The sequence below is a fragment of the Nerophis lumbriciformis genome, linkage group LG16 (assembly GCF_033978685.3).
Source record: "Nerophis lumbriciformis linkage group LG16, RoL_Nlum_v2.1, whole genome shotgun sequence".
Classification (NCBI taxonomy): Eukaryota; Metazoa; Chordata; class Actinopteri; order Syngnathiformes; family Syngnathidae; genus Nerophis; species Nerophis lumbriciformis.
In genome coordinates, this window is record NC_084563.2 from 36651725 (window position 1) to 36666851 (window position 15127).

The following is a 15127-nucleotide window of genomic DNA, read 5'->3' on the forward strand; positions in this document are numbered from 1 at the left end:
CATAAAGTTTCGATCTCGCAACTTAGGTAAACTGCCGCCATCTTTTTTCCCGGTAGAACAGGAAGCGCTTCTTCTTCTACGCAAGCAACCGCCAAGGTAAGCACCCGCCCCCATAGAACAGGAAGCGCTTCTTCTTCTACTGTAAGCAACCACCCGCCCCCGGAAGAAGAAGAAAAAACGCGCGGATATCACCGTACGTTTCATTTCCTGTTTACATCTGTAAAGACCACAAAATGGCTCCTACTAAGCAACAAGGATCCGGTTCATGAAAAGACGCAATCTCTCCATCCGCACACGGATTACTACCGTATTTCACAGCAACTGATATTCCTGTGAACCGCACTGTGGAACGGGAGCACGTACGGTGAATATTCGCACCACAGGGAATGAGAAGTCATCCTTCACTGTGGTTCTAGCTTGCCATGCTAACTTCCACCCATGGTGATATTCAAAAGGAAGACCTTGCCAAAAGAGACCTTTCCGGCCGGCGTCATCATAAAAGCTAACTCGAAGGGATGGATGAAGAAAAGATGAGCGAGTGGTTAAGGTAAGTTTAAGTTTACGCGAAGAGGCCGGGTGGCTTTTTTCACGCAGCTCTGTCCATGTTGATATATGTATGTTTGTGATTGCACATTTGCGTACATTTTGGGAGTGAACAGAGTTGTTAGAACGCTGGTTTTTAATATATTATTAAAGTTTGACTGACCTATCTGACTGTTTTTTTGACATTCCTTTAGCGCAGTTAGATGCGGCTTACAACACGGGGCGGCTTATTGGTGGACAAAGTTTTGAAATATGCCGTTCATTGAAGGCGCGGCTTTTAACCCAGGGCGCCTTATGGTGCGGAAAATACGGTATACGTATTTCTACAATCTTTTATCTCATTGTAAAGAGAATTCCATAGTTTAACCCCCACCACTGATATACACACTTGTTTTAAAGTTGTCCTTGAATACTGATGTTTGAAATGAACTTTTCTTCTATGCTCTTCATTATCAGAAGTGATGACAAACATTTTTTGTAAATTTGCTGGTAATGTTTTACTTTTAGCCTTAAACATAACACATAATGTCTGTAACTTTACTAGCTCCTGTAGTTTCAAAAACCATAATTAATAAATAATATGTTAGTGTGTTCTAGATAATCTGCTTAATGAATAATCCTTATACAGTAGCTCTTTTCTGTAGTTGATACAATGCCTTTATGTTCCTCTAATATGTGTTCCCCCACACTTCCACACAGTAGCGGATATATGGCAATATAAGTGCACAATACAATATACGCATTGCCCTATAATCTAACACACGTTACCTTATGTAATATTAAAATACTCTTAGACATCTTTTTCCGTACATGTGCAATATGAGATTTCCATGTCAGACCGTCATCTAGTATCACTCCTAATAATCAAAGTTCAGAAACTCTTTCAATATCAATTCCATCTATTGACAGTTTGATCGTTTCCTCCCTTTTACTCTTACAAAAAATCATAAACTTTGTTTTTTTTACATTTAATGATAATTTATTGACATCAAACCATCTCTTAAGTTTAATCATTTCCTGTTCAATAATGTTTGATAACGCTTTTAAGTCATGCGGGACATGACTTAAAAGCGTTATCAAACATTATTGAACAGGTTGGTGTCGTCTGCAAATACAAATTTCAATAACTTTGATACCTCACATATATCATTAATCTATAAAATAAACAATTCTGGTCCCAAAACCGAACCTTGTGGAATTCCACATTCAATCCTCATTTGTTCAGATGTATTACCCACAAAATCCACAAACTCTTGTCTATTATCTAAATAACTTCTTAGCCAGTCTTAAACTACTCCTCTCACACCAAATGAATGCAACTTCGACAATAATATAGAATGATCTATAGTGTCAAATGCTTTTTTAAGATCGATAAACACCCCCTATAGTGTATTTCTTATTATCAGTTGCTTTTGCTATATCATCCATTATACTCATTATAGCTGAAGCCGTGGATCTATTGGTCCGGAATCCATACTGGCTCTCACTCAACAACATGTTATTTTCAATAAAACTGTCTAATTTTTCTACAAATATTGTTTCAATTATTTTACAAAATTGTGACAGCAGTGACACTGGTCTGTAATTAGTAAATCTATGTTTATCTCCCGTTTTAAAGAGTGGCATTACCTTTGCTACCTTCACTCTATTTGGAAAGGTCCCTGTTTGAAAAAGATTAAAAACATAACAAAGAGGTTTGATGATACAGTCAATAGTCTTTTTCACAAGTATCATATCTATACCATCACTGTCTGTTGATGTCTTATTTTTCAGTTTTGTTACCACCGATACAATTTCATTTTCACTAACATCTCAGTAGAAGCATGGACTGTAGCACTTTGCTTCCTCCTCTCCATCCACTCTGTATATCTTTATGTTCTCCAATACTCTCTGCCAATTTGGGTCCAACATTCACAAAAAATAATTGAATCCATTCGCCACTTCATTCATGTTTTTTATATATCTTATAAAATGGCTTGGTGGGTTTGAAGGCCCCGATATTTTTCCTATTACCTTGTTCAGAATACTCCACGTTCCTTTGATAGTTTTTATTTTTTTCTAGTAAATTATAATATTCTTTTTTAGCTTGTCTCATTATTGTTATCAACTTGTTTTTGTAAACCTTATATTTCGTTTCAGCATCTTTGTTCTTACTTTTATGAAGTCTCTATAAAGTTTGTTTTTCTTTTTACAAGCATTCTGTAGTCCCTTTATAATCCAAGGCTTTTTATTGTAGCTGTCTTTTTGTTTCCATACATTCGGACAATGCTTTTTATACAATAATACATACCGTATTTTTCGGACTATAAATCGCAGTTTTTTTCATAGTTCCGACTTATACTCAGGAGCGACTTATGTGTGAAATTATTAACACATTACCGTAAAATATCAAATAATATTATTTCGCTCATTCACGTAAGAGACTAGACGTATAAGATTTCATCTGATTTAGCGATTAGGAGTGACAGATTGTTTGGTAAACGTATAGCATGTTCTATATGTTATAGTTATTTGAATGACTCTTACCATAATATGTTACGTTAACATACCAGGCACGTTCTCAGTTGGTTATTTATGCGTCATATAACATACACTTATTCAGCCTGTTGTTCACAATTCTTTATTTATTTTAAATTGCCTTTCAAATGTCTATTCTTGGCGTTGGGTTTTATCAAATAAAATTCCCCAAAAAATGCGACTTGTATATGTTTTTTTCCTTCTTTATTATGCATTTTCAGCCGGTGCGACTTATACTCCGGAGCGACTTATACTCCGAAAAATACGGTATATATTAAGAAAAGTCTCATATGCAGCATTTGCCTCTCCCACATACACCTCATTCCAGTCTGCTTCAAATAAGTTCTTCCTAAACTTATTTGTTGCTTCTTCAGTCCTTTTCCTTACATACCTATGGGTTTTCTCCCCCCTCTTTCTATACATTTGACAGTCATAAGTAAGAAACACGGGTAAGTCACATACATCATTAATTACTAATCCACTTTTTATATTATGTTCTATGACATTTATGAAGATGTGATCGATTAACGTTGCACAATTTGTCGTTATTCTACTGGGTTTGGTGATCAATATACCACATCCAAGAAGTTTCTTGTTGATTTATTTCTGAGTGAGCTTAGCAGGTCTATGTTATAGTTGCCACACATGACGAATGTTTTCTTTTCCTTTACCTTTGACACTACTTCCACATTTACCCATTCACACACACATTCACACACTGATGGAGGGAGCTGCCATGCAAGGCGCTAACCAACACCCATCAGGAGCAAGGGTGAAGTGTCTTGCTCAGGACACAACGGACATGACGAGGTTGGTACTAGGCAGTGTTGGGACTAACGCGTTACAAAGTAACGCTTTACTGTAACGCCGTTAGTTTCGGCAGTAACTAGTAATCTAACGCGTTATTTTTTATATTCAGTAACTCAGTTACCGTTACTACATGATGCGTTACTGCGTTATTTTACGTTACTTTTGATGTAGTATCGGCTAGAAACAGAAGCGCTGCGGTGTCGTTTTTCTGAATCTTCCTCTGTCACAAGCCGGAGAGAAGAAAAGAGGCGCGCTCTGGGTGTGTGTGTGTGGGGAGGGGAGGGGAGGCACACACGTGATACGCGGTTTGATATAGGAAACAAAAAAAAAAAAAGTTGTTGTCACGTTCAGTCCACACACAGCGTGGTCATGGCGAGCGCAGTAACGGAGGAGCTTGAACGCCCCGCGCCATTGAATCGGTGTGTTTATAGGTGCAGACTCGGTTGTGCAAAACGAGGGTTTTAAACACATGCTGAACGTGCTTGAGCCACGTTACGACATCCCGTCGCGCACCCACTTCAGCGATAAGATTGTGCCAGATCTTTATGAGCAGGAGAAGAAAAAAGTTGTGAATGAACTATCCCGAGCATCATCTGTTGCGCTCATGACAGACGGCTGGACGTCCAGGGGAACTATAAGCGCTCACTTCATCACAGCAGACTGGGAGATGAGAAGACACGCCCCCTCTACGAGAGTCACCTTGCGCAGGTACTGACACAAGCAGTGGAGGAATGGAAGATAAAGATATCCCAGTCACACGTGATAATGCCAAAAATCAAATAATTACAGTGAATGAGGCAGGACTGGGACCACAGATAGGTGCTTTGCACATGTAGTGAATTTGGCATCACAGAAGGGAATCTCAGTCAATAGGATGGAGTGCCTCCTTGGGAGGATCAGGAAGGAGGTTTCCTACTTCCACCCAAGCACAACAGCTGCTCATGTGCTTAAGACAAAGCAAGAAATGCTAAAGCTGCCTAATCATAAGCTAATACATGATGTCCCAACGAGGTGGAACTCCACTTATGGTATGTTGGAGCAGCAGGCAGCTATATACACTGCATTGACCCACAACACCCTGAAGACAAATGTCACCCTGTCTGATGATGATGTGAGAGTGGCAGATGAGGTCCTCCAGGTGCTTAAACCCCTCAAAAGTGTTACATCTCTACTGAGCACTAAAACTTCACCATCTGTGTCAATGATCCTGCCACTGAAAACAAGGATTCTACAATCCATGGCTCCAAGTGTGGAAGACAGCAGCATCACTCCAGATGTCAGGCTTAATGTGCCTTCTTATGTTGCACTTTAACTTGTTTTTTATTAATGGTCATTGGTCCAAGTTTAAAGAAAGGAGGAATGCCTTTTTATGTTGCACTGTTTTTCATTAATTATGTTAAAAGGGAAATAAAAATGCATGTCAAGTTGATCAACAGATTGTATTATTCTCCAGTGCAATAACAGTACTGAAATGAAGGCTAAAAGGGCATTAATGGGAGCTTAAAAAAAAAAGAAGAAAAAAAGAAGTAACTAAATAGTTACTTTTCACAGTAACGCATTACTTTTTGGTGTAAGTAACTGAGTTAGTAACTGAGTTACTTTTGAAATAAAGTAACTAGTAACTGTAACTAGTTACTGGTTTTCAGTAACTAACCCAACACTGGTACTAGGTGGGGATTGATCCAGGGACCCTCAGGTTGCGCACGGCCACTCTTCCACTGCGCTATGTCTACCTCCACAGTTACACATTCAAATAAATCATCGATTGTCACTGTCATACATTCAACAGGTCTGCATTTCAAGTCACAGTCAACAAACAGGGTTCTTCTTTCTTCTACTACTGTGATACAACTCGAACCCGTCAATGGAGAAATCGATACCTCTGTCTTTATCGATCCATGTTTCAGAAAGTGCTATTATTTTGAATTTGCCATTTAGAGTCTTCAAATATCCGTCAATATTTGAGAAATTTGCATATAAACTTCTACATTTGAAATGTATTCAAGAAAATGTATTATCTAAACTAACATTATCATTAAATTGTTCCTCGGTATAGTAGTCACAAGTAGCATTGATTGAGTTGAACAGATAGTTTTCTGGGTCAACATCATATTCAAAGTCATATAATTTATAGTCCGTGTACTGAGCTCTTGAAAACGATTGATTCTCAGTTGTCTCACCTTCTCGTCGCATAGCCTACACCGTCTCCAGCGAAGGATGAGCCAAGTCAGTCATAAGCCTAACAGTTCTCATCTATATTGATCCAAGTCGCTGAGCTCTCGAATCGTGACGACTTTGGCTTCTTCATATGTTCCATTTAGCCGAATCATGATTTTGCAGTTCCGTGTCCATGTTGCTTGTATCTTGTTTTCTTTTCTGAGGATGCGTGCTTGTCTTGCAATGTCGGCATTCTTCTTTGTAAGATGTTCATTGATGTAAACCCCAGTTCCCTTCAGCTTCCTTCCCTGCCGTACTAACTCCGTTTTATGTTTTCGATTCACAAACCGCATCACTATGGCTGGGTTGGTTCTGCTGTCCTTCCTCGGGATAGTATGGCACGCCGAAATGCTGCCACTTTGTAGAGTCATGTTCTTACTTGTGAAGAAGTTAATTACTTGCTGTTCAAGTGTCTCAAGTTCGTCTGCCGGGGCTTCGACGTCCTTGTCAGCGTCGCTGCCGCGAGCCCCGGCCACTCTTGCATATATTCGATGTTTGGTTTCCAGTCCGCTTATAATCAAATCGTCCATTCTGGTGTACTGTTCAAATTCGTCAATTCTTGTTTCTAGGTCGACAATTTTCTTGTCTTTCTCCCTGATGATGTTTTTCAGCATTTTGATTTCGGTCAACAACTCCATGAGTGTGTCTTGCTGTTTAGCCACAATCTTTACATCCTCCGACAAGGAGTTAAGAGATTTTCTGATCCCCTCCACGTCTTCCTCGAGTTTCTTATGTTTCGCACTCATTTTCTTGATTCACATGGTTTTCTTCTTAGTTTCAGTTCGGTTTCGTTACTTGTACTCAGTTTTTCTCAGAGTAGCCTGCTAAATATGGCGTCACATTAGTGCCAAAAATCCGAGCGCATAAAAACTGTTATCGCGCGCTGATTCTCCATTTCGTGCGCGCGCGTGACACTCTTTTGCGCGCGCGGTGCCTTTCTGCGCGCGCGACGCCTTTCTGCGCGCTCTCTGTGTACTCCTGGCATCTCTCCTCGCGCTGTCATGTTTCTTTTTGGCACTTTGGGGGCGGGTATGCTTAGACGGCCCCTCCTTTCTGATTGGTCAGGCGAAAAATGCTGAAAAATGCTCAGAGCCAATCAGAAGTATAGCAGGGCGGGTCATCGTCAATATGTATCAAGATTTACGGAGGAAGAAGTGGATAAAAAAATGTCGCGCGCTGATGAAGGTTATTTCATACCACATAAACACAATACAGGGGCGGTATAGCTCGGTTGGTAGAGCGGCCGTGCCAGCAACTTGAGGGTTGCAGGTTCGATCCCCGCTTCCGCCATCCTAGTCACTGCCGTTGTGTCCTTGGGCAAGACACTTTACCCACCTGCCCCCAGTGCCACCCACACTGGTTTAAATGTAACTTAGATATTGGGTTTCACAATGTAAAGCGCTTTGAGCCACTTGAGAAAAAGCGCTATATAAAATGTAATTCACTTCACTAATTCACTTCACTAATACAAAATGTGACCCAAATAAATAATAAGACAACAAACACCATAATCACATCTTTCAGGCAGAACTGGTCCACCAGCAATAACATCCAACCATAACATTATTTTATTTTTTCACTTCTTCTTGAACATTTGTTTTCTAATTTATGGAATTTCTTTTGATTCAGCCATAAAATTAATGAAATAATCTTTGAATTTTGTTTTTAAAATGTTAAAAATAGCTTTTAATAATGTATTCTGAAACAGTTTAAAATAATCAGAGAACTGACTAACACTGACCCTACACAACTATGTTGCACAATTAAGTCTTTTTTTTTTTTAAAGCGAAATAGGTCATTTCAACAGGTACAGCATCCTATGTCATATCTACATGTAATAAGATTTGTAACAAGGCAAACCGTTTGTAAATTGGTCGAAAATCGAGCAAGTTATGGTAATTTAATTAGTACATGTACCATTGACATCAATGTAATGATTGAGGCTAGCTGTCCGAGGTAAGATGGCTACAACGTTGCTACACTGGAGAATAATTGGTCATATGAAAAATGCTCACAGCCAATCAGAAAGGAGGGGCCGTCTAAGCATACCCGCCCCCAAAGTGCCAAAAAGAAACATGACAGTGCGAGGAGAGATGCCAGGAGTACACAGAGAGCGCGCAGAAAGGCGTCGCGCGCGCGCAGAAAGGCACCGCGCGCGCGCAAAAAGGCACCGCGCGCACACAGAAAGGCAGCGCGCGCGCGCAAAAAGGCACCACGCGCGCGCAAAAGGGTGTCGCGCGCGCACGAAGTGGAGAATCAGCGCGCGATAACAGTTTTTATGCGCTCGGATTTTTGGCACTAATGTGACGCCATAGCTAAAACTCACAAACTAAATTGCCGAGACGCGTCACGGCACTTCCGCTTTCCCACAATCCATCCACTTCTGCCACCTCAGTCAAAAAAGAGAAAAGTGTTCTAAGAAAAATTATCCTCTTCCTATTTATTCACGGAAGTGAATGAGAAACCGCATATCTTTGAGAGCTCGTTTTCTCTATTATGAGCAGTGATATACCAAAACTACGTTTAAAGCTCACGCACAAGCACTTGAATAACATCCTGAAATTATCAGCCACTCAAGATATTGATGTTGAAGCACTTGTGAAAGCTAAAAGATGCCAGGTTTTAGGAGTAAAATAAACAATTGGTAAACCAACTTAAAATGCTGCATGAAACCCTGCACCTTGATATAGGTCTGTAAAAATTGTTGTTTTCTGGTGAAATTTAAAGAAAATGAACAGTGTTTGATTATCTGCAATACTGTCAGTCTCATGCGTTTGGTTTGTTGAAATTGTCCATGCATTGAACAGCTCTTTCTACAAAAGTGGGCATTGAAAGTACGGTCAAGAAGAGGGCCATCCAATCTACAAATGAGGCTGCAGAGAAATCTACGAAGTGGCTTTGGCTGAAAAGGGCAAATCTGTGGGTCGCTACCGAGATAAAAGCCGGGACTCGATCATCCCAACTGGGTCGCCTGGGCAAGGGTTTGTGATGTTGCAAGACCTGAAACACCCAATGACCTCAGGATACAACATCATGTGTCTTTAAAGTCTGGCAAAGCTGGTGACTCCTAGGAAAGACTAGGTGGCAACCAAGAATACAGTGCATCCGTAAAGTATTCACAGCGCTTCACTTTTTCCACATTTTATGTTATAGCCGTAATCCAAAATGGAATAAATTCATTTTTGTCCCCAAAATTCTACACACACATTACCTCATAATAACAATGTGTTAAAAATAAAACATCAAGAAATCACATGTACATAAGTATTTACAGTTGTTGCTCAATACTTTGTTGATGCACCCTAGGCAGGGTGCCTCATGTCTTTTTGAATACGAAGCCACAAGCTTGGCACATTAATTTTTGGGCAGTTTCACCCATTCCTCTTTGCAGCACTTCTCAAGCTCCATAATGTGGGATGCGAAGCGTCGGTGCCAGCACTTTTCAGATCTGTCCAGAGATGTTCAATTGGATTCAAGTCTGGGCTCTGTACACTCAAGTTTGCACTGTACATTGACCTACACTGGATTGCTTTTAGCATCCTTTATGTAAAATAATGTATTTAAGTAGGCCAAACATCCTTTCTTTTGTTTGTGTTTTACCTGCGCCAGGGAGTACCTGTAATCGCCAAGGTTTGTCTGTCTGTTTGTCCGTTAGTTAGTTGGCAACGTAACTCAAAAGGTTATGTGTGGATTATAATGAAACTTTCAGGAAATGTCCAAAATGGGATAAGTAACAAGTGATCCGGATAATTTCTATTACGATACCTTACGTTTACGTTACTCTCAACTTCTAAGGCTGAACTTTTTTGCGTGTGTATGTTAGCAGCACAGGCCTCCACCCAAAGAGACAGTGTAGAAGACTGACAAGACAGTTCACTCCAATTTTGCATTGTTGTGAACCCTCTTGCAGTCTGTCTGGAAGTGACAGATAAAACAAACACACATGGACATGGCAATTTCATTTATTCTTTGATTAATTACCTCCACCAAGAAGTTATATATTTGCTGGGGTTTGTATGTTTGTTCGCAACATAGCTCAAAATGTTTATTTTTTTTACAGAAATGGGATTAGGGATACATGATTACATTTTGGGGGTTGGTGGATGAATCTTTTTTAAAGTACAAACCCCGTTTCCAAATGAGTTGGGAAATTGTCTTAGATTTAAATATAAACGGAATACAATGATTTACAAATCCTTTTCAACCCATATTCAATTGAATGCACTACAAAGACAAGATATTTGATGTTCAAACTCAAACTTTTTTTTTTTTTTGCAAATAATACCGTAATTAACTTAGAATTTCATGGCTGCAACACGTGCCAAAGTAGTTGGGAAAAGGCATGTTCACCACTGTGTTACATGGCCTGTCCTTTCAACAACACTCAGTAAACGTTTGGGAACTGAGGAGACACATTTTTTAAGCTTCTCAGGTGGAATTATTTCCCATTCTTGCTTGATGTACAGCTTAAGTTTTTCAACAGTCCGGGGGTCTCCGTTGTGGTATTTTAGGCTTCATAATGCGCCACACATTTTCAATGGGAGACAGGTCTGGATTACAGGCAGGCCAGTCTAGTACCCCCACTCCTTTACTATGAAGCCACGTTGATGTAACACGTGGCTTGGCATTGTCTTGCTGAAATAAGCAGGGGCGTCCATGGTAACGTTGCTTGGATGGCAACATATGTTGCTCCAAAACCTGTATGTACCTTTCAGCATTAATGGCGCCTTCACAGATGTGTAAGTTACCCATGTCTTGGGCACTAATACACCCCCATACCATCACAGAGACTGACTTTTCAACTTTGCGCCTTAACAATCCGGATGGTTCTTTTCCTCTTTGGTCTGAAGGACACGACGTCCACAGTTTCCAAAAACAATTTGAAATGTGGACTCGTCAGACCACAGAACACTTTTCACTTTGTATCAGTCCATCTTAGATGAGCTCATGCCCAGCGAAGCCGACGGCGTTTCTGGGTGTTGTTGATAAACAGTTTTCGCCTTGCACAGCAGTTTTAACTTGCACTTACAGATGTAACGACCAACTGTAGTTACTGACAGTGGGTTTCTGAAGTGTTCCTGAGCCCATGTGGTGATATCCTTTACACACTGATGTCGCTTGTTGATGCAGTACAGCCCGAGGGATCGAAGGTCACAGGCTTAGCTGCTTCCGTGCAGTGATTTCTCCATATTCTCTGAACCATTTGATGATATTACGGACCATAGATGGTGAAATCCTTAAATTCCTTGCAAAAAGCTTGAGAAAGGTTTTTCTTAAACTGTTCAACAATTTGCTCATGCATTTGTTGACAAAGTGGTGACCCTCGCCCCATCCTTGTTTGTGAATGACTGAGCATTTCATGGAATCTACTTTTATACCCAATCATTGCACCCACCTGTTCCCGATTTGCCTGTTCACCTGTGGGATGTTCCAAATAAGTGTTTGATGAGCATTCCTCAATTTTATCAGTATTTATTGCCACCTTTCCCAACTTCTTTGTCACGTGTTGCTGGCATCAAATTCTAAAGTTTATGATTATTTGCAAAAAACATGTTTTTTATCAGTTTGAACTTTAAATATATTGTCTTTGTAGCATATTCAACTGAATATGGGTTGAAAATGATTTGCAAATCATTGTATTCCGTTTATATTTACATATAACACAATTTCCCAACTCATATGGAAACAGGGTTTGTATTACCTACTATTCCTCTTATCATATATACACGTATTCTCTACTATTGGGAGATGCGCTCTCCAAGTGATCTTCTAGATATGTGTGGAGCTCTCTCAAAAAAGTTTGGACGTGGCTGATGTCCAAATTACAATGTCAGAGACTGCAACCCAGTGTTTAATGACTGTCTGAAATCCCCCTCACCTGATCTCTACCAGTTCAGGAGGGTCCACACATTTCAACAGTCAAAATGAAGTTCTTATAATTACCCCACACACATGATAAAAAAGTACATTTGCAATTTAGGTAAGATGTGCACTCATGCTTTTCTAAATTAACTGATTTGCCTTGCATTTGCTCCAATTAAGAAAGAGCATACAAACAGCTGATTGCTGTCACGTTAATATTGTGAATATGCCCTCATACCTCAGGCAGCCGGCTGTGTTCGTGAGTGCCGTCTCCCACTCCAGGTGACGTGGCTTGCAGTTTTCCTCCCCTCCGCCACCGTTGCTCCCGCGCTCCCAGCCTGAGCGAGGCACCATTACCTCGTCGGAAAGAGCGTGCAATGCGTGGTCCACAATCTCCATTTTTACAGAGTCATGTGATGACAGGTTCCAAAGTGTCCCTGTGACATTTTGCATTTTAGCACCCATTTTCTTATCCCAACAAACATTAGAACATTTTAAAATAGGCACATTATACAGAATCTTAGGTTAACAGTGTGCATCTAACCTGTAATGATGTCAGTGAGGTCTTGGTCACGGGTCTTCCTGAGAAGCCTAATTAGTGCAGGCACTCCGTCGCAGTTCTTGATGGCAATTTTGTTGTCCTGATCTTTCCCATACGAAATGTTCTTCAGCGCTCCGCAGGCTGCATAGTGAACCTATGAAGGGTTGTGCATTGTCAGCCTAAAGCGCTAACTTGCGGTAAGAGATACTTTTAATTTTTACATGAAAAGTTAACTCTTGGCATTGTGAAAGTCTTACTGATGTTTTAAGTTCAGGATTTCTCAAATTGTTTGACAAAACAGACTATTCACAGGACAGTAGGAGGCCAGTTACGATTGTTATAGACTGCAGAACACCTTTCACAGGACAATAATCAAACTATAATTTCTAATCCTAATTCATCAATTATACTTAGACTTAAGACTTAGACAAACTTTAATGATCCACAAGGGAAATTTTTCTACACAGTAGCTCAGTTACAATGATGGAAAGTGTAAGGATGGAAAAGACAATGCAGGTATAAATAGACTAAATATGGCGATATAAAATATAACATATATACGAATATATACATACTATGTGTACAGTATATTATATATACAGATATATTATATTATGTCTATAACATATATACAATATATAACAATTACCATGTACAATATTACAGTATATGTGACAGCAGCAGCATAAAATAGAGAGTAGATACAGCAGAAAATAGAAAATATACATTAAAAACAAAGAGAAGTAGCTGACATAGAAGGTGTCAGGTAATAGGCAGATATCTATTGTTGTATGGCGAGTGATTATACAGCTGGATGGAGTACGGAATGAAGGAGTTCTTGAATCGCACAGTGCGGGAAGGAAGCTGAAGGAGCCTGTTGGAGAATGAAATCCGCTGTCCCTCAATTGTCAGGTGGAGTGGGTGGGTAGGATTGTCCATGATGGCCAGCAGTTTGTCCAGTGTCTTCCTGTCCCTCACTGACACAAACGCCTCCAACTGCGTGCCAATAGTTTGGCCGGCTTTCCGGATCAGTTGGTCAATCCGGTTTGAGTCCCTTTTGCTGGTGCTGCTCCCCCAACAAACCATTGCAAAGTACAGGGCACTGGCCACAACAGACTGATAAAATATCTCCAACAGCTTGCTGCACACATTAAAGGACCTAAGCTTCCTCAGGAAAAAGAGTCTGCTTGTGCCCTTCTTGTAAACAGCTTTGGAGTTGTCCTTCCAGTCCAGTCTGCTGTTCAAATGGACTCCCAGGTACTTATAATGCCCCACTTCTGCCACCTCCCGGCCCTGGATCTTGATGGGCTCCACCGGGGTCATTCTCTTGCTGAAGTCGATGACCAGCTCCTTGGTCTTGTCCACATTAAGGAGCAGATGGTTCGCCTGAGACCACTCTACAAAGTCAGCGATCAGTGTTCTGTACTCCAATTCCTGTCCCTCTCTGATACACCCGACAACAGCAGAGTCGTCAGAGTATTTCTGCAGGTGGCAGGACCTGGAACTGTACTGGAAGTCTGAGATGTACAGGGTGAACAGGAAAGGAGACAGGACGGTCCCCTGTGGAGCACCTACACCACTGACCACAGTATCCGACAGGGAGTTCCCAGTTGCACAAACTGGGGCCTGTCAGACAAGTAATCAGTGATCCAGGAGACAATGGATGAACTGACACCCATCCTGAGCAACTTGTCACTCATCAGAATTGGCTGAATGGTGTTAAAGGCACTGGAGAAATCAAAGAACATGATCCTCACAGTGCCCTTCCTACCATCCAGGTGAGAGTGAGCATGATGCAGCAGGTAGATAACAGCATCATCCACTCCTACATGGGGCTGATATGCAAACTGTAGAGGATCCAGGGAAGGAGCCACCAGGGGTCTAAGCTGATCCAGCACAAGTCTCTCGAGGACCTTCATGACCTGGGACGTCAGGGCAACAGGTCTGAAGTCGTTCAAACCCGATGGGATGGGCTTCTTGGGCACCGGCAGTATGCAGGATGTTTTCCATAGCACTGGTATCCGTTCTAGCTTCAGACTCAGGCTGAAGATGAAGTGCAGGATCTCAGTTAGCTGAGTAGCACACATTTCAGGACCCAGGAGTTGACTCGGTCAGGGCCTGCTGACTTGGCTGGATTGACTCTCTCCAGCTGTTGTCTCACATGTCCAGGTGTCAGACACACCGAGCTGGCTTTCTCAGTGGGGGGAAAAGAAACAGCGGTGGCAGGTAACAGAGAAGGAGTTTGTGTATTGATGTTCAGGGGCGGTGTGAGGACAGGAGTAGTGGGGGGAGGGCCAGTAAGGGGTGCATTGCTAAATCTATTGAAGAACAAATTCAGCTCGTTGGCTCTATCTACACCCCCATCCAGCAGTTTAGCTTTGTTGTTCAAGCCTGTGAAGGCTTTCATGCCTTTCCACACATCACAAGTGTTGTTCTGTTGGAGTTTAGCCTCTAGCTTCCTATATATATATATATATATATATATATATACGGTATATATATATATATATATATATATATATATATATATATATATATATATATATATATATATAAAAAGCCGCCACTGTCCTCTTAATATTTGCACATTTTCTATCTGGAATGTATTAAAGTTGCGTCCACATCACAGGCATGCTG

The 15127-nt window shown here is 40.9% G+C and overlaps 1 protein-coding gene across 11 annotated transcripts in view; it reads right to left on the minus strand.

The window, feature by feature from the left end:
• Positions 1–15127, minus strand: part of ctnnd1 (catenin (cadherin-associated protein), delta 1) — a 120397-nt gene that overhangs the window by 29717 nt on the left and 75553 nt on the right. For all 11 annotated transcript variants that reach the window (XM_061977079.1, XM_061977084.2, XM_061977075.1 and 8 more), the window contains 2 exons: positions 12494–12644; positions 12188–12386 (listed from right to left, as the gene is read on the minus strand). In XM_061977079.1, coding sequence (XP_061833063.1) covers positions 12188–12386; positions 12494–12644 — 350 coding nt within the window. The remainder of the gene's footprint in view (positions 1–12187; positions 12387–12493; positions 12645–15127) is intronic.